This window comes from Callorhinus ursinus, unplaced genomic scaffold (genome assembly GCF_003265705.2).
Source record: "Callorhinus ursinus isolate GAN/ISIS: 27379988/994484 unplaced genomic scaffold, GSC_fseal_2.0 scaffold20, whole genome shotgun sequence".
In the NCBI taxonomy this organism is placed as follows: Eukaryota; Metazoa; Chordata; class Mammalia; order Carnivora; family Otariidae; genus Callorhinus; species Callorhinus ursinus.
In genome coordinates, this window is record NW_027397082.1 from 5,922,622 (window position 1) to 5,943,526 (window position 20,905).

A 20,905-nucleotide genomic window follows, 5' to 3' on the forward strand; every position below is an offset into this window, starting at 1 on the left:
GGTCTTAAAACTTGGTATGCCTGATGTGAGGTACAAACCCTTTACTCCTTAGGGAGAAGCTCTGGGTTTTGAGTTCCCTTCTGAGTGTGAGTTGCTGTGCTGGGTGGGGTTTATGGCAAGATAATGTCTCACCTTTCCCTACCTGCTTCAATGCAGTATCCCTCTCATTTACTTGATGTGAAGGGGTTGCTCCACCAGTTTTTAGGGGTTTTTTTAGAGGAAGTTGTTCCATATATAGCTGTAGATTCAGTGTGTCTGTGGGAGGAGGTTAGTTCAGGATCTTTCCACATTTCCATCTTGAAGTAGAACTGAAAAATCACTTTTTTAAAATCTTTCTATTTAGACTTTACAAACAATGTCACTGGAAAAACTTTCAAAATGAGAATATTATACTCATAGGAACCTTAAAAATATAGTCCAGAATGTGATCATTTCCTATCACTTCAGCTGGTCTTGCCACTGTTATCTGTGACCTGAATTCTTACAGTAGTCTGCTAACAAGTCTTTCTCCTTCTATTCTCTCCCAATAGCGGGGAGTATAGGTTGATTTCCAATATCCCTCAGTTACCATGTCAGTTTTCCTGCTGACTGCCAACGCTAGAGTCTGCATTTCTTTGCCTGAGGGCTTTCTCTGGCCTGTTAGGAAGTAGCCCTCAACCAGTAACTGAAAGGAGCTGGGGAATAAATACTCTGGCCCTATTGCCTCAGGTGTCCATAGTCTGATGTGTGATTCCCAAGGAGATTAAGTGTTGGTGGTATTGGTGGCCTTCCATTTCTTTTTTCATGGCTCTACTTTGCTACCAGCATATTCTTCAATCCCAGATGAACAAATTCTTCTTCACGGTGTCTATTTCTCAGAGAACTATATGAAAACATTTCTCTTCAAACTATTCTCAACCCAAAAGGCAGAATGATCCTTTTAAAAACCATCAAATTATGTCAGTCCTCCAGTAAAACCCTGTAATTGGCCCTTCTCTTCACTCAGAATTGAATGTCAAAGTCTTCACAAAGGTCTAGGAAGCCCTATTATCTATCATCTGCCTACTCCCACCCCATGCTTCCTGTTCCATGAACTTGATAGGAATGCCCCACCTTAGGGCTTCTGCTCCAGCTATTCCTTTAGGCTGGAACACTTTTTTCCCTGGGAATTCTCCTGCCTGCTTACCTCCTTCACCTCTTTCAAGACTTACACAAATCTCACCTTCTAAATGAGGTCACCCTGACTGCCACCCTGTTCAATACTTCACGCTCTCCTCCACTTCCAACAAAGCATTCCCAAAATCCTTATCTTGTTTTATTTTTCCTTTTTCCATTGCACTTACCACCTCCTAACATATTAAATAATTTCCTTTCCCCTGCTATACTATAAACATGAAGATTGAGTTTGTTTTATTCTCTGATGTTTCTCAAGTACTGAGAACAATGCCTGACATATAGGAAGTATTCCATAAAAATCCACTGAACAATTACCATAAATTTTCATGTTGTTGCTGGGGGAAAGAAAAATGACACACATATACTATAGGCCACACTATTACTGTAAAAATAATCCTCTTTTTAAGATAAGTTTAAAACCAACTAATACATTGTGTTTGTATATAAATTCACATTCTAAGTGTATTTATTAAATTTTAATAATGTATTTTATTTTGTCACTATAACAAAATATAATGATTTATAATTGCTAACAGAAAATTTAGAGCGTGATTATTCATACTACATATATATTTTTTCAGTCACAAATGGTTTTATACCTAGGGCTTTACACATAGGTCCTATAAAGTTTCAACACTCCTCACTGGTTAAAAAATGTAATTCATATATATGTAAAAAATTTTCAGGAACACATCTACTTCATAGAATAGGCAACTTGGTGTTTAGTAGCACACAATTAACTGTAGATGTATCAAAAGTAATTATTTCATATTGTACCTTACGTTTTCCCCTGACTGTACAGATGTGGAACTCAGTGGCACATGAGTCAAATTTAATTTAAAAGAAATCCATTTCTTAACTTACTACATTATGAACACTCAAAAAATATTTACAGAACAGTAATAGCCAGCTAACCTATGGCTTTGTGTTGAAGTTAAACACCGAATTTTAAGAAAAACCCAGCAGAGGAACTTTAAAATTACTTTGATTTTTAGGTTTAAATAAAATCCTTAATGTGATTCCAGAGCCTAAGCTTCAGAATTCACTGTGTAAGCAAATCAATAAGCCACATTGTACTGTTATGTATATAAAAAAAGAGAGATTTGGACCAGTTTCCAGTACTGTAAAAATGGAAAACAAATCTCACATATATATGTGTATGTATGTGTATACAGTTCAGATAGATAACTCCCACTTAATAGTAATTATCACAAAATGCTTAGCAAAGGAGAAAAGAAAATAAAATTTTAAACATTCTACTTCTACTGCTCTTCTTTTCTAAAGTATGTCAAAGGAAGATACTAGCAGCTGCTCAGATTTACTTCTGATGTTTAATTTTACAGGAAGAAATAAACAATTTAAGCTCTAAAAACAATCTACTGAATGTTTTCAGCTTGTATTTTTTTTTAATCCATGTTGCAGATCTATTTGAAATGGTTAGACATATGTAGCTATAGGGAATTTCAAATATCAGAAATCATAATCATTTACCAAGAGGGATGAAATCTATTAATGAATTTAGGATTTTAGGCATGAAGCATGAAGGTACTCAATTAATGAAATTGCTACCTTAATAAAGTAAATGTTAAAATATTACATATTCCCCCAAATTGATCTACAGATTCAATACCCTATTGAAATACTAGTGGGCTTCATTGTAGCAATTGACAAACTTATCCTAAAATTAATGTGGAAATTCAAGAGACCCAGAAGAACGAAAAACAATCTTCAAAAAGAACAAAGTTGGAAGACTCATATTTTCCAATTCCAAAACTTACTACAAAGCTACAATAATCAAGCCAGTGTGGTACTGTCATATGACAGACCTATCAAATAATGGAATAGTATTGAGTGTCCAGAAATAAATCCCTACATCTATGGTCAATTGATTTTCTACAAAGGTCCCAAGATCATTCAATGGGGAAAGAAATTCCTTTTCAATAAATAATAAAAAAATTACCATATGACCCAGTGTTTTCGTTCTTAATTACAAGGCCAAGAAATGACACTTGTACACAAACATTCATAATAGCATTTTTCAGAATATCTAAAATGTGGAAACAACCCAGTTATCTATCAACTGATAAATGTATAAACAAAATGTGCTCTATCCATACAATAGAATAGTATTTGGCAATAAGAAGGAAAGACGTACTGATCACATGCCACACATGAATGAAGCTTAAAAATATTATGCTATGGGAAAGAAGCTAGTCCGAAAAGGCACATACTGTATGAGTCCATTTACATGAAATGAAAAGAAAACATAGATTAGGGAAATCTATAAAGACAAAAAGTAGATTAATACCTAGGGCTGAGGAAGAGCGCTAGGGGACAGAGGGGAAGTAACTGCTAGGCGGTATGGGGTTTGTCTTGGGGATGATGGAAATGTTCTAAGATTGATTTTGGTGATGGTTACACAACTCTGTATGTACTAAAACCCACGAAGCTGTACAGTTTAATTGGGTGAATTGTATGGTACATTTTCTTAAAGCTGATTCCCAAAAAACCCCATAATACTATACATTAATAAGTAGAACTTGATTTTCAGATAAAAAGGGCTTGCTAAAGGAAAGTATGCAGGTAGATGTTTTTCTTCTTTGATGTTTCACTAAAAACAAGTGGTACAAAAGAAATAGAGGCATCCCAATTACTTATATAACTAAGCAATAAAATGAGAAAAATAACAAGACCACCAACATTAATAGAAGGCTTTAAAGCATACAAAGCACTTGCACACATGGTCCTGCAGCCAACAAATGATAAACCAAAATGAGTTATTTATCTACTCCCCTGAGTTCAAACATAGCGATACAATATAAGAATGTTGCTGATTGTCAGAACACACTCAGCAATTCATACAAAATCTCGAAGAAACAGTTGGAAAGATAGAAAGTGGTTAGGTCTCTTATAGGAAGTAAATGGCGGCCTGCGTTAGGAGAGGGCCAGAGGCCATCCACTGTCTGGATGGGTGATGCCTACCCCACCTGCTGGGGGAGGAAATGCAGCAGAAACAGCCCAGTGTCGGGCCAAGGCTACAAACTAATGACACAGTAACTTAGAGCTCAGCTGGGGTGTGGAATCCCAGAGCCACAGATGTATGGGGGGCCTAAACAACCCCTAAGCATTCACTTCTCCCCACCTCAACTGCGGACCTCCAATTGCATCAGAGAGAGGCTACCATCTGATAGGAAAAAAGTACTTCGAAAGGAAGTACTTTAAAGTTTTTGCTAGTGAAAGGGACATCCATGACAAATGAGCAGTGGTGACTGAACCCAGATTATACACTACAGGCAGGTTCCTCATCCCCAACCACTAAATTGCTTGAAAGAGTACAATTAAGAGCTAAGGTTTTATCCCTCTTCTTAAGTGGATCTTAGTAACTAAAATAAAATAGGTGTACATAGAAAAAAAGAAAAGAGACCTCTGAAGAGTGTAAGCACCATGAAAGAAGTAGAAAAATGGAATGATCTATACCAGAGGAAGTCAAATATAAAGGAAAGCCCATAACAGTATTTAAATTAAATATGAATGGCTTCAGAAAGAACAGGGAGGGTATTTGAAACATGAAGCACCCGCAAGCATTTATGAAAACAATTGCAGCTATTGAAAACAAAATATATCACTGTTGATATGAAGTCAGTGAATAGGTTAAATAACAGAAAGGATACACTCTAAGAAAAAATCAGTACACTGGAAAGGCAGGTTGAGGAATGTTCCCAGACACATCAGGAAGAGATGAAAGAGTACAAATAACGAGAGACAAGTTAAGAAATATAGATGATAGAAGAAGTATCAAGAGTATTTAATGGGAATTCCAAGACAGAATACAGTAAGAAATATTAAAAGAAATAGTAACCAAAGATTATCCAGAATTATACAAAGTTATAGGGCTGCATATTTAAAGGGGGTACAGAGTGCCAAATATGAGATAATGTATACATATCAGAGAGAAATTTAAGAACATTGAGAAATGAGAACATTCTGAAAGATTATAAAACAGAAATGGAGATCATTTACAAAGGACAAAGAATAAAACTGACATCAGACTTGAGACAAGGGAGTAATTAAAACCTTTGAAGTTTTGAAGAAAACTTTGAATTTTATATCTAATTAAACTGTTATTACATGTGAGGACAAAAGAAACATATTCATAGGCATTTGAGGTCTCAAAGAGCATGCCACATAAAATTTCTCTTTGAAAAGTAGCTTGGAGGATTTACTATAGTGAAAAATGAAAGAAATGCATGATTAAGCAACTAGATATAAAGAGTAAAGAAGGGTAAAGATAGTTCATTGTTACTTAAATATGCCATAATAAAAAAGTACACCCATAATATCTGGATTAAAATTTCCAAGCAGTATTTACGTAGGGTAGGAGGAACAGAGGGAGTTGAGAGCATACTAAAATATTAATTTTGTTTGAGACAGGCAGGGTAGGAATGTGTATTAATAAGCTTTTAGAAAGTGATAGAGAAAATAACCATCACTATGAATCTTGGTAAGTAATGGGTAACCATAAGAAACAGAAATAGAATATGTAACACTGTTTAAATAGAAGGAAATCAATTTATCCAAGAGAAACAGGGAAAAAGAACCAAAAAGAAGGGTAGTAACAACAAGAACAACACACACACACACACACACACACACACACCTGCACACACAATGGAGTAGCTAAAATAATCCTTGGGCGCACAGTAATTATTGTCAGTGTAGATAGCTTCAGGCAATTAATCAAAAGACAGACTATCGAATAGGAAAATAAAGTGAATAGTCATTTCTACAAGGGATAGGTAGAAAACAAAAGGATACAGAGAAGTCGGAAGCAAAGGCATAAAGGACTAGTAGGTAAACATGAACAAAAATAAGTAGAGGTAGAAATCTTTAAACTCTACAAAATAAAATTTAATGTTAAAAAAATGACAATGATAAAGAAGGAAATAAAATTTGGAAGAAATAAAACAAAGAAATGGAATGATTAGGAACACACACACCTAACAATACATTCTTGAACACTAGTAAGCAGCAACTGACATACTGTGGAGGTGCATATGTGTGTGAGTTACATTTGCTCCTTACGTTTGTGAGTTTTCTAGTTCTTTGATTGGTCCCTTTCCCCTGTGGACTATGTATGCATCGTTTACATTCATTTCTCTCCTGTGACTTGTGTTTTTGCAGTGTTTGATGATTTTAACAGATGAGGAGAAAAAGAAGTTGGATTCAAATACTGCAGGTTTCCTATTTGTTAAAGATTTTGTACTAAAGTGATGTGAGGCAAACGGCCAACATGAAATCAGAGCACTTCCTGTAACCTCCATTTAATCATTCTGTCTTCTAATTTCTCCCCAAGTAATGGAAGATATACATAAAATTTCCTAATGTTCTAAGCTTCCATGGCAACCTGTGATCTAGAATAGTAAAAATTCAAGTACACAAAGATTCAGAGAAATGTCCTTTAAAAACTGGCTCTTTGGATAGATAGCATCCACAAAGCCTGATTCAGTTGTTTAATGTTTTTTCCAAAATAACCAAAATGCTAGAGACAGAATCAATTCTATTTGTACCTAGGTTTTCGGAGGAGTCTATTTTTATATTCCTTGCTTTCCTTGAAGAAAAGCAAGATTTGAAAATAGCAACATGAAATTAGTCACATAAGGGCATTTTTTTAAAAAGGGAAAACAATTTTCAACTCTGCAGTGTTTCTTAATCTTCCTACTTAAACGTCTTACCATCATGAAATAGAAATAAAAAATAATAAGCATACAACTAAATTAATATGCCTCAAAATGCTTTGATTAGTTATTAATCACAATCTGTGGATTTTTCCTCTCTGTGGGTTATTATTTTCAGACACCATTCCAGGCGTTATTTCAGAAATCCATTACCACATTTACTTGCATATAATGATTTCTCCTTTGCCATACTCTATTTCTGCATGTGCAATAAAATATACTAATATATCCATTACCACAAATAAAAATATTCACAATATTCTATAATTCTCAACATTCAAAAATGAACAATGCAACTCATCTCCACCCATCTGTTATAGTCAACTTCGTTAATAAAGATAAAAGTTAATTGTTAACTAAAAGTGTTGGGCACTCCAAGGACTAAATATAGGTGCTTTGTTTTTTCCATCATACCTGTTTCTTAAATTCCTTCAGCTCCTATCTGTCAGCTGCAGGCTGCCAGGTGAGCAGTCTGTCACTCTTGCCTCGACTAACAGATTCTCCAGTGGCTTTTGTTACAGCTCATGTCACACTATTAAAACTATGTGCCTTGGAAGTGGCATCACATATGTAGCTGAATCTTGTCAACTCCACATAATCAGACTGTATTTGGCTGCACAAGCAGATGCAGATTAGAAAAGCAATATAAATATGCAAATCACAGTGGTCCCCTTTTGGCACCACAGTTCCTACCTCTAATGGCCCTCGCAGAAACTCTGTTTGTTCAGCTCCTACTTCCAGTGCAACATCCACAGAAGCAAACGGACGGCTGGCCATCTGCTGTCGTTCTCGAAGCAGTTGCTGGAGGGGGTTAAAAATGATCTGTTTAAAATAAGTTTAAAAAACACATGAAATTCATCAAGATCTGGTTCCATTTTGAACAAAGGGTACTCAAAACTTAGGAATCACCGGAAACACATATCTATGGCTAGATCACTAAAATGAAAACTGTTTTTTCCCCATGGCCTGGGTCATAAATCCACAGAGGCTTTGAACGCATGGTACCTGCAAAGAACTTTTCCCCTGACCTCAATCCCACAGACCTAACGAAATGTCCTCAAAAGCATCTTGAAAACCTAAGGTGGGAGGTGCTACTTCAGTAAAAGGCGCTACTATGACAATGGTTAATGCCAAGTGTTCCCACTCAAAGTAATGCAGCTTTTGTTGCAGCTGAAAGCTAATACCAGTAAACGCGTTAAAGAAAAGATAATAAAAAGTCTCAAAATGCATTGATAAAGATTAAAGAAAAATACACCTGCCAAGACTAAGTTTTGGAAGTCGTCAAGATCCCGTCAACTGCTGTGGAAACAGCAGGAGTTGTTACTGACAGTGTTTGCAACTTGATTCAAACTGCCTGTGTTCATTATTTTAAATGAAGAATGATTAGTAAGTTGCAAAAATTTTGTGCCAGGGCTTCTACAGCACCCCCAGATATTTGTTTCTTTTTCCTTGTGCCTACTCTGGGCTTTGCCCAAGCTAAAAGCAATAAACTAGCAAGTCCCAGCCAACTACCAACCTAATTTATATTTCTGCCTTTCCTTGTAATTATAATATTCATTAAGTCATGATAAGAAAAAAATTGATGACCAGCAGTAGATATTGCAAATCTTGCCCTTCTCATTCTACACAGCTAATAAAATTATTATTAAATATTAAAAGTGGATGAGTGATGCAATTACATACTCTTTCAAATGAGAAGAAATTCCTATCATTGAAAAAGGCAAAATCCTTGAACACAATGAATAGCTTCATTATTCACAGAGATTTTTAAAGATTCACTGGCATTAACTTAAAACGTTAACAACTGGTATTTGAATGTAAATGTATGTCGTGCTGTGATGCATCATTCATAAATTTCGCTCTTAGATGATGAAGGAACAAAAGCCAATACCTGATGGCAGTTTATTATTTAACACTTTTGTTTTAACACTTGTAACACAGCAGTGACAGTGTTCATGAAATGAGCATCTAAAATATAATTTAAGGTCTTGCTTTGTCATTATTAAAAAGAGAACATTTACATGCCAATATGGATGGTACAGAAATAATACAATTATTACTGAGTAATAGTTTAAGTCCTTAAATTATATGTTTATTTAGAAGCAATGAAGACACACTAAAAATATATTCAAAGTAAAAAGTAAATGATCTAAACTACCCAAATTAGTCACTTAATATAACCTCAAAATTAATTAAAACTACAGCTGCTAGAAAATAGAATCTTGTTTGTGCCTCTCTTAGGAGTGGCCAATAGATCTGAACATTTTGTCTATACAAAATGCAAACATAATGTTACTTCAAATGCCAAGGGATACTAAGTGTAGAAGACACAATGCTCTTTGTCTTTCAGATAAAAATATACACACAGACCCACACATAGACACAGACACACACATACAAATATACAAACTACCTTTTCTATGGTAATGTATAAATTACCATGAGAAAATTGTAAATTCCAGTTTGGGTTTAAACACAATTTTCTAACATTTAAATTAAAAAGTTTCTTCATCTGGGGGAACCTGGGTGGCTCAGTTGGTTAAGCGTCCGACTCTTGATTTTGGCTCAGGTCATGATCTCAGGGTTGTTAGATCGAGCCCAGCATTGCACTCCATGCTAGGGGTGGAGCCTGCTTAAGATTTTCTCTCCTCCTCTCCCCCTGCCCCTCTCCACTCCCCTCTCTCTCCTTCTCTCAAAAAAAAAATTTTTTTTCTTCATTTGTACTAGTTCTCCACAAATTACAAATGGCATCTCATATAATTAAGAGATTTTTTTTTTCTTCCACATTTTTATTTAAATTCAAATAAGTTAACATATAGTGCAGTATTGGTTTCAGGAGTAGAATTTAGTGATTCATCACTTACATATAACACCCATTGCTCATCACAAAGGCCCCATCACCGATTTAGCCCATCCCCCACCCACCTCCCCCTCCAGCAACCCTCAGTTTGTTCTCTATAGTTGTGATTTTTCACAAAAAGAACAGCTTTTATTTCCTTATCTTACCTTTTCCCTAGATCTAAAAGTAAAAGGTCTACAAAATATAATTCACGAATACTCAATACCACAAATTGTAATATAAGTCTATAAATATTCCAAATTGACAAAGAATAGATTTCTCTGGACTATAATGTATTATTGTGACACCCAACACTTGTAATAAAGAAAAATCAGTGAGTATCTAATACTTTTGTTCATTTAAAAAAATACACAGGTATTTTTAAAGATTCCAATCTGTCTTCTGAGCTTTGAATTTCCATCACTTTTTAAGAATCGAATGCCTACTACAGTAGTGTTTGCAAATCAGAAGAAAAACACTGTTCTTGCCCAAGACCATAACACTATAGTTCGTAAAACGAGACATGGTAATGTAAAAATAATTAGGGCACAAGGTAGTGTACAGTAAACGATACAAATAGGCAATTAGCCAAGCGAATTAACTCCGGGCCACTTAGTAGAGGACTAGTTTGAGGACTTTGGCTGACACACTGAGTTTCTGACTTTAAAGAAAATTAATGCAAATATTCTGACTGAAACTCAGAAAACGTCCTGAAACACTCTTGCTTCAATATGATGGCCCTAAAATAATAAAGTGGAATAAAGTGAGATTCTCTTTGCTACTAGTTTCTGGCTCTCAGCCATATGCTTACCAATTGTCCCCCCTCTTCCCAGGTAACATCTGTATGCATTCCTTCCTGAATTTAGTCCCTTCTGTGTCAGAACAAAGAAGATGTAAATGACATGCTTGCGAGTTAAATTTTGTCAAAGTTTATCTGATAGGCAATATAGCCAGACGCTGGAATGAAAAGGACCAGTTTTTTCACTTATTAGCTATTTGAGCTTAACCAAATTATTTAGACCTCTCTAAGCCTCAATTTTTCTCACTTATATAGTTGGGATATTAATACCTACACCTATACCCCAGAGGACTCATTTTGAATCCCAGCTACTCCATCCACAAACTCTTGGACCGTAATCAAATTACTCAGACCTTTCTAACACTTATTATTTCTCTCCATAAAATGGGAATAACAATAATATCATAAGGGATGAGGCGCTGAAGAGATAATGCCCTTGGACAGCTCAACACAGACACTGGCACATGGTGAGCACTCAGTAACTGTTCATTGGTACAATTATTATGTTAAATTTCAAGCACTCATTTTGTCTTTGAAGGTGGCACACTAATTACCACAGGCCCATTTTCTTCAGCACTAGTGACACATTTTGCTCCACTACTCTCCCTTTTAACAAATGTTGCAAATTTATGAGATGGTTGGAAGATGTCATGATTGTGGTAAAATGAAATTAGACTTGGAAATGCTTTCTGCTCTTTGTGACTAAGAATGATAAAACCTCAACCTACAAATTAGGGGGAAATATAAAGTACTTTCTTAAGAACTTTTGAAATTTAATTAATTTTGTGATTGTGATTTTTATATAAAATGAAGTTTAACATTTTGTACAGCAATAAGAAGCCATAAAACAGATGATCTGTTTTATTACTAATCTGTTATTGCCAATTATTCAGCATAAAGATAAAGCCAAAAGAACAAATTGACCATAACACAATAGATTATAATCATGCTGCCATAAACACTGTTGTGAAGAAAATTTAAAAATTAAAGAGATGTTCTTAGTGTCATGTTTGGTGTCTATAATAAACTATTTTATTATTCAAAATGTCTTACAAAACAAACCGTGAAATTAAAAATAATATGAAAATCCTGGTTTAAATATGGCAACCAGGAATAATCACTGACGCTAGCAAATGTATATATGATGATTTTTCCACTCAATACTACTACTTCAGATACTGTATCATTCTTCAAAGTTCATACTAACCACCTTTCCAGCAAAAAAGCATACAACTCTCTAATAGATTTTAGGATAATAATCTTTAAACACACATACACAGAAAAGAACAGTAACTAACTGTCCCCAATTGTCTTCATGTCTCCTTCCTCCTATATCTAGGTCCTATCCATCCTTCCCCCCCACTTCCAAAGGTCCTTCTACTCCACCTCAAGTTTGAAGTGATCATCTCACCTATGAATTATTTACTAATTAGTATAGTACTATCTCTTTATATCTTTAGGCTTTTCTGAAAATCTTCCTTAAGGAAAAAAATCTATTTTTATTTGTTGTTTATTACCTACAGTGCTAGTTGGTAGTCAGTAGTATTTGATGAATGAACAATTAATGAGGGACTTAAAATATAAAAATCTGTATCATCCAAATGTGAGTGAAGGCATGTTATGATAAAACTAATTTTAATTAAGATTAAGCCTTTAAAAGTATGTGTCCCCTGATATTCTAGAAGTTTCATCCTCTAAAGTAAACAGATATTTATTTTTTTAGAATGGGACAATTTTGTGGACCCAACAAATCAATGTCAGGTTTCATGTTGCTTTTCATTAACCTTATTGCAATACTGCAAAAATTATGAAAAAAAAACTGCCACAAATTCATCATAATGCATTCGTATTTTTAATAGCATTACATTCCTAAGATTTTGAAAAGGCATAAAAGGAACAATCAAAATGATTTAGTCATCACTCTTGAACTTACATACTAAAATGAACAAAGTGTTTGAATTAGAGATTAAGCAACATTTCATGAAAAAGAGTACTTCTGTTATTGACACAAACACAGTTAACATAGAGCAATAGAAGTGAACAATCAATTTTGTTCTTTTGGTATTAGAATGGTGCAAGAAAGTTAAAAGAAGTGGCAACTAATTTTTCGTATCCTGAAATTAGGAAAGTATGATATTCTAGCATTTTATCAAACTGAATTTGCAAGACACGAGTCTCAAGCTCTTATTCAGAATGCCGGGAATCTTTGGCTTCCCAGTCTTCTGGTTTGAAACTTATATTAGCATTTTTTCGGAGTGGCCGGGCATAACATCTTTGTTCAGATTACTTTAATTACTTTTCTCTAGGCTTCTGCGATCTTTAACCTATTGGGACTCTGTTACTCTTGAAATAGTTGTTTATTTAAAAATAAAAATTTTCTAAGGGCTTCTTAACACGTATGCACCTAGTTTACTGAAAGTGTTCACTTCCAGTGATTTTTGAATTGGTATTTTTGCAAATTTGTATTAACTTGCAAAATAAACTTCAGTGACCATCCAGAAGGGATTTCATCAGTCAGAGGATCCCACTAAACCTTAAGTTTACTCAGATTTTCTTCATTATTTTAGGCAAAATGTCTTCAGTTGTCAAGTGGCCATGGCAGATTTTTCAGGTAGATTGTTCAGGTACACAGGGATGTTTGAGTAATAAGGTGACAAAAATAAAACCTACCTTTACTATCATCAAACTTGTGACCAGACAGAGGAAGAAGAGAACAAAAATGGAAAATGTTTCTGAGTGTTCCCAAATATAAAGTTCAATATTTCCTCTACAATGCTAATAGGTTATATTGGCTTATAAATATGCACATGTTTATATATATGCATGTCGATCTCTGCATGAAAGTGTATATGTGAATATGTATAAAATTATACATATGATAATTCAGAGTAAATATGTCATAACTCACACTTAAATTACAGCTAAAACTCATACATAAAAGGCCAAGATAAGGATTAAATAATGCCAGCAAATAAAGGTCTTTGTTGCCATTTTGATAACACTGTGCATATAATTGGTATGACTAAGGCATAGTTTTCATAGATTCTTAGACCTGAAAAGGAACTTAGAGATCCTCTAGGCCACAAATTCTTCAAACTGTAGACAATAGACCTCCAAACAATACATAGATGAGTACCAGAAAATCTATGCACTAATAGATGACACTTTTCTTCAAAAAAGTTTTTCTTTGCAGTTTCAATGGATTCAATAATTTAACTTACTACTTTCTTTAGAAGCTAATTGCCCCTCATCCAGAACCAGAATGTAACTCCACTATTTTCTTAAATTCTTTCAACAGACATATCTTTCAACATATATTAATGCTTAAAAATAAAACAGAATAATGAAAGCAAGCAAGACTACTTTAGAATTCTCTGCACATCCCTATTTGTTAGATAAGAACTTTGATATATTTCTTAAAAGCAGAATGGGTTCAAAAGCTCAAACATCTATTTCTAAAGTTTCCTTTTATTTCTTCATCTAGCTTAGTGGTTCTTAAACTTTGGTGTTTATGAGGTTCTTTGTGCAATATCATCTATATTCTAGACTGCATGATTTTGTCTCCATATCAGCCTTACATACTTACTATATTTTACTTTATTTTATTTTGTTTTTTGAGGGGGGAAGGGCAGAGAGAAAGAATCTTAAGCAGGCTCCGCACCCAGCACAGAGCCCGATGCGGGGCTTGATCTCACAACCCTGGGATCATGACCTGCACTGAAATCAAGAATCAGACGCTTAACTGACTGAGCCACCCAGGTGCCCCCTTACATACTAATTTTAGATAGCTTATAGCTTCCATGTAGTATAATTCTCATGGAGCTCTAAAAATTGTCCATATTATCAGGAGCAGAGTGGCCCAAACTGTATGGTCTGATAGTATCACCATCATTCGCATATAATAAGTTCTTCAAAGCTCTCTACTAACAGGAGTTAAAGAAAATATATCTCACTTTTACAAGTAGGGGCATTTAAGTATGGACTGTCTTTGTTTAGGTTAATTTAGGCAATGTCAAAGAAAAGACAGTATGACAGATCTTCCTTATCCTTATGTATTCACGATTATGCATTCTTAATTTAACATCATGGGAGCCAAAACTGTACTTCTTACATGGCACAATTCTTCCCAGTTGAAGTTTGAAGCCAAGAAAATGGAAAGAGCACCTGACAACAGTCTCTATATATCAATCACTGTAAGTCTGCATGGAAAGTAGGTTTAACCTAAAAGGGTTAGACCTTTACCAAAATTTGATTTTTTTTCTTGCTATAAAAGCTGTATCTTAAAGCACCCACAAGGTTGCTCATCAAATCAGTTAAGCTTTGTATCATTGGATAGACCTTGGGAGAACCATTCTGTTTAGAAAGATCAAGCTGGTGTTGCTGTGGAGAAAACAAAGAAAACTGAAATAATATTTCTATCCAATTATCACATTGACTCCAGAAATTGCTAATATTTGCTAACATTTCTTTTAACATTTAAGTTAAATAAGTTAGGATAGAAGTTAGTAAGTTAGTTAAGTTAGTAAGTTAGGATAGAATTGGTAGCTTCATCATTTCTCTGTAGTCTAAGTGAAATACTAACTTGTTCCAGCATAGCCAATTCCTGGTTTTCATCAACTGTGTGTGGCTGTTGACTACATGAATAAAGAATTTCATCTTGTGAACACTTTTTCAAAAGAAAATCATTTGTATCTTAATAGTAACAGTCAATTTTCCATGCAACACTTTGATAATGCAGATGATATGCCTTCATATATTTCTTTTTATCTTATAGTGAGCGACATATTTTATTTAATTCACCAATGAAAAATGAAGCATGACATGGGGGGAGGGGCAAGATGGCAGAGGTGTAGGAGACCTAAATTCTGTCTGGTCTCAGGAATTCAGCTGCATAGGGATCAAACCATTCTGAACACCTACAAACTCAACAGGAGATCAAAGAAAAGAATGGCAGCAACTCTCTGAACAGAAAAGCGACCACCTTCTGGAAGGTAGGACGTTCGGAGAACTGAATCCAAGGCGATATTCGGGAGGATAGACGGCGGGAGAGGGGGCCTCCATTGGCCGCTACCGGCAAGTGACAGACCAGCGGAGCACAAAATCAGAACTTTTAGAAGTCTCTTCTGCTGAGGGACGTCGCTCCAGTGGCTAAGCAGGGGGTGGAACCATCGCTGGGACAGTGTGGTCTCAGGACCCTCAGGGTCACAGAAAGACTAGAGGTGTCTGAGTGTGGCAGAGCTCCCAGGTATCAGACCAGGGAAGCTGCCTACAAAGACGGAGCCGAGGAGTGGGCTCTCAGCTCAGGGTTGCCATAAACCATAATCGGGGCACAGTCGGGCCACTGCTCTTCCAGCAGGGACCCAACAAGCAGCAGATCCGGGGAGACTCCTCTTCCTCCCCCAGGAGGAGCAGCGCGGGAGCACACCACAGGAATCTGCTGGGTTTGGAGACTCCAAACGGGGTCATGTGCCAGAGATAGAAATGCTTGGTCACCTGCTGGGTGAGCACGGAGTGTGGCCAGAGACTGAGGAGACAGAAGTAATTGACTGCTTTTCTCTGGGGGCTCACTGAGGAGTGGGGCCGCGAGTTCTCGGCTCCTCCAGAGCGGAGATTGGGAGGCTGCCATTTTCACTCTTGTCCTCCAAAGTTGTAGGGAAAGCCTGCAGGAACAAAAGCTCCTGAGAGCAAACCCAAGCAGATTACTTAGCCCGACCGACAAGGGCGGGGCAATTCTGCCTCCAGCAAAGACATTTGGGAACCACGGCAACAGGGCCCTCCCCCAAAAGAACTGCCAGCAAGAACTGCCAGCCAAGACCAAGTTTACTGATCCATGAGAATGGCAGACCTCCAGCTCTAGGGGAATAAAGCACACAGAATTCATGGCTTTTTTCCCCATGATTCTTTAGTCTTTCAAAGTTAATTTTTTTAGTTTTCTTTTATTATTTTTTTTAATTTTTCTTTTTCCCCTTTTCAACCTACATCTTATCAATCCCTTTTTTTAAAAATCTTTTTTATTTTTCACTTTTAGAGTCATCTTCCATCACTTCATTGTAGTTAACCTTGTTTTTGGTAAATATATATAAGTTGTTCTCCCTTTAAAATTTTTGGATACAGTTTCTTCTAACAGACCAAAATATACCCTAAATCTTGAGTGTATGTCTTTATTCTAGTCTCCTGCTTGATCACATTATCTCCCCCTTTTTTTTAAAACTTCTCTTCTTTCTTTTTTCAACCAACTTCTTATCTTATCAATTCCTTTTATAATATCTTTTATAATTTTCATCTTTACAGTCATATTCCATCCCTTCATGATATTTACACTTATTTCTGTACATATATAAGTTTTTCTTTCTTTAAAATTTTGGGAGGCAGTTTATTCTAACAGACCAAAATACACCCAAAATCTAGTGTGTGGTACTGATCTATAAACCAGCCTGATCATATTTGATCATATTTTTTTTTATTTTTTCTTTATTTTCCTCTTGTTTCAGGTCTCTTCTGATTTGTTTAGTGTATATTTCTCTGGGGTCCTTGTTACCCTTTTAGCATTTTGTTCTCTCATTCATCTATTCTCCTCTGGACAATATGACAAGACGGAAAAAATCACCTCAAAAAAAGAACAAGAGGCAGTACCGATTGCCAGGGACCTAATCAATATGGACATTAGTAAGATTTTGGAACTATAGTTCAGAATGACGATTATAAAGATACTAGTTGGGCTTGAAAAAAGCATAGAAGATACTAGAGAAACGCTTTCTGGAGAAATAAAAGAACTAAAATCTAACCAAGTTGAAATCAAAAAGTCTATTAATGAGGTGCAATCAAAATGGAAGCTCTAACTGTTAGGATAAATAAGACAGAAAAGAGAATTAGTGATATAGAAGATATAGAAGACCAAATGATGGAGAATAAAGAAGCTGAGAAAAAGAGAGATAAACAACTACTGGATGTAGATGGCAGACTTCGAGAGATAAGTGATACCATAAAACAAAACAATATTAGAATAATTGGGATCCCAGAAGAAGAAGAAAGAGAGAGGGGGGCAGAAGGTATATTGGAGCAAATTATAGCAGAGAATTCCCTAATTTGGGGAAGGAAACAGGCATCAAAATCCAGGAGGCACAGAGAACAACCCTCAAAATCAATAAAAAGAGGTCAACACCCCAACATCTAATAGTAAAACTTACACGTCTCAGAGACAAAGAGAAAATCCTGAAAGCAGCTCGGGACAAGAGGTCTGTAACCTACAATGAGAGAAACATTAGATTGGCAACAGACCTATCCACAGAGGCCTGGCAGGCCAGAAAGGACTGGCATGATATCTTCAGAGCACTAAACGAGAAAAATATGCAGCCAAGAATACTATATCCAGCTAGGCTGTCATTGGAAATGGAGAGATAAAAAGCTTCCAGGACAAACAAAAACTAAACGAATTTGCAAACACAAAACGAACCCTACAAGAAATATTGAAAGGGGTCCTCTAAGCAAAGAGAGAGCCTAAAAGCAACATAAACCAGAAAAGGAACAGAGACAATATACAGTAACAGACACCTTACAGGCAATACAATGGCACTAAATTCATATCTTTCAATAGTTACCCTGAATGTAAATGGGCTAAACGCCCCAATCAAAAGACACAGGCTATCAGATTGGATTAAAAACAAGACCCATCGATATGCTGTCTGCAAGAGATTCCTTTTAGACCCAAAGACACCCCCACATTGAAAGTGAAGGGGTAGAAAACCACTCACCATGCTAATGGACATCAAAAGAAAGCTGGGGTGGCAATCCTTATATCAGACAAATTAGATTTTAAAACAAAGACTGTATTAAGAGATGAGGAACTATATCCTACCTAAAGCGTCTATCCAACAAGAAGATCTAACAATTGTAAATATCTATGCCCCTAAAATGGGAGCAGCCACTTATAGAAGCCAATTAATAACAAAGGCAAAGAAACACATCAACAACAATACAGTAATAAGGGGGGACTTTGACACACCCCTCACTGAAATGGGCAGATCATCTAAGCAAAAGAGCAACAAGGAAATAAAGACTTTAACACCCTGGACCAAATGGACTTCACAGATATATTCAGAACATTCCAACCCAAAGCAACAGAATACACATTCTTCTCTAGTGCCCATGGAACATTCTCCAGAATAGATCACATCCTCGGTCACAAGTCAGGTCTCAACTGGTACCAAAAAATTGGGACCATTCCCTGCATATTTTCAGACCACAGTGCTTTAAACTAGAACTCAATCACAAGAGTAGTCAGAAAGAACTCAAATACATGGAGGCTAAACAGCATCCTACTAAAGAATGGATGGGTCAACCAGGAAATTAAAGAAGAGTTAAAAAATTCGTGGAAACAAATGAAAATGAAAACACAACAGTTCATAATCTTTGGGATGCAGCAAAGGCGGTCCTAAGAGGAAAGTATATAGCAATACAAGCCTTTCTCAAGAAACAAGGAAGGTCTCAAATACACAACCTAACCCTACAACTAAAGGAGCTGGAGAAAGAACAGCTAATAAAGCCTAAATCCATCAGGAGAAGAGAAATAGTAAAGATTGGAATAGAAATCAATGAAATAGAAACCAAAAGAACAGTAGAACAGATCAACAAAACTAGGATCTGGTTCTTTGAAAGAATTAATAAGATTGATAAACCCCTCGACAGACTTATCAGAAAGAAAAGAGTAAGGACCCAAATAAATAAAATCATGAATGAAAGAGCAGAGATCACAATCAACACCAAAGAAATACAAAAAATTCTAAGAACATATTATGAGCAACTATATGCCAGCAAATTAGATTACCTGGAAGAAATGGGTGCATTCCTAGAGATGTATAAACTATCAAAACTGAACTAGGAAGAAATAGAAAACCTGAACAGACTGATAACCAGCAAGGAAATTGAAGCAGTCATCAAAAATCTCCCAAAAAACAAGAGCCCAGGGCCAGATGGCTTCCCAGGAAATTCTACCAAACATTTAAAGAATAATTAATACCTATTCTTCTGAAACTGTTCCAAAAAATAGAAATGGAAGGAAAACTTCCAAACTTGTTTTATGAAGCCACCATTACTTTGATACCAAAACCAGACAAAGACCCCATCAAAAAGGAGAATTACAGACCAATATCTCTGATGAACATGGATGGAAAAATTCTCACCAAAATACTAGGCAATAGGATCCAACAGTACATTAAAAGGATTATTCACCACGACCAACTGGGATTTATTCCTGGGCTGCAAGGTTGGTTCAATATCCGCAAATCAATCAATGTGATACAATACATTAATAAAAGAAGAACAAGAACCATATGATCCTCTCAATAGATGCAGAAAAAGCATTTGACAAAGTACAGCAACTTTCTTGATTAAAATGCTTCAGAGTGTAGGGATAGAGGTCCATACCTCAATATCATAAAAGCCATCTATGAAAAACCCACAGCAAACATCATTCTCAATGGGGAAAAACTGAGAGCTTTCCCCCTAAGGTTAGGAACACGGCAGGGATGTCCACTCTCACCACTGCTATTCAACATAGTACGAAAAGTCCTAGTCACAGCAATCAGACAACAAAAAGAAATAAAAGGCATCTGAATCGGCAAAGAAGAAGTGAAACTCTCACTCTTTGCAGATGATATGATATTTAATGTGAAAAACCCAAAAGACTCCACCTCAAAATTTCTAGAACTCATACAGGAATTCAGCAAAGTGGCAGGAGATAAAATCAATGTACAGAAATTAGTGGCATTTCTATACACCAACAATAAAACAGAAAAAAGAGAAATTAGGGAGTCGATCTCATTTACAACTGCACCCAAAACAATAAGATAACTAGAAATATATCTAACCAAAGAGGCAAAGGATCTGTACTCAGAAAACTATAAAATATTCATGAAAGAAATTGAGGAAGACACAGAGAAATGGAAAAACATTCCATGCTCATGGATTGGAAGAACAAATATTGTGAAGATGTCAATGCTAACCTAAAGCAATCTACACATTTAAAGCAATCCCTATCAAAATACCATCCACTTTTTTCAAAGAATTGGAACAAATAATCCTAAAATTTGTATGGAACCAGAAAAAACCCTGAATAGCTAGAGGGATGTTGAAAAAGAAAAGCAGAGCTGGTGGCATCACAATTCTGGACTTCAAGCTCTATTACAAAGCTGTCATTATCAACAGTATGGTACTGGCACAAAAACAGATATATAGATCAATGGAACAGAGAAGAGAGACCAGAAATGGATCCTCAACTCTATGGTCAAGTCATCTTTGACAAAGCAGGAAAGAATGTCTAATGGAAAAAAGACAGTGTCTTCAACAAATGGTGTTGGGAAAATTGGACAGCCACATGCA

General features: G+C 35.8%; 1 protein-coding gene across 3 annotated transcripts in view; it reads right to left on the reverse strand.

Moving 5' to 3' along the window:
- The window catches only part of ATRNL1 (attractin like 1), a 919,082-nt gene that overhangs the window by 252,336 nt on the left and 645,841 nt on the right, over positions 1 to 20,905 (reverse strand). For all 3 annotated transcript variants that reach the window (XR_012381651.1, XM_025881114.2, XM_073904148.1), the window contains exon 27: positions 7,584 to 7,691. Coding sequence is in view for 2 of the 3 variants with exons in the window: in XM_025881114.2 (XP_025736899.1) it covers positions 7,584 to 7,691 (108 nt within the window). In the remaining variant the exon portion in view is untranslated. The remainder of the gene's footprint in view (positions 1 to 7,583; positions 7,692 to 20,905) is intronic.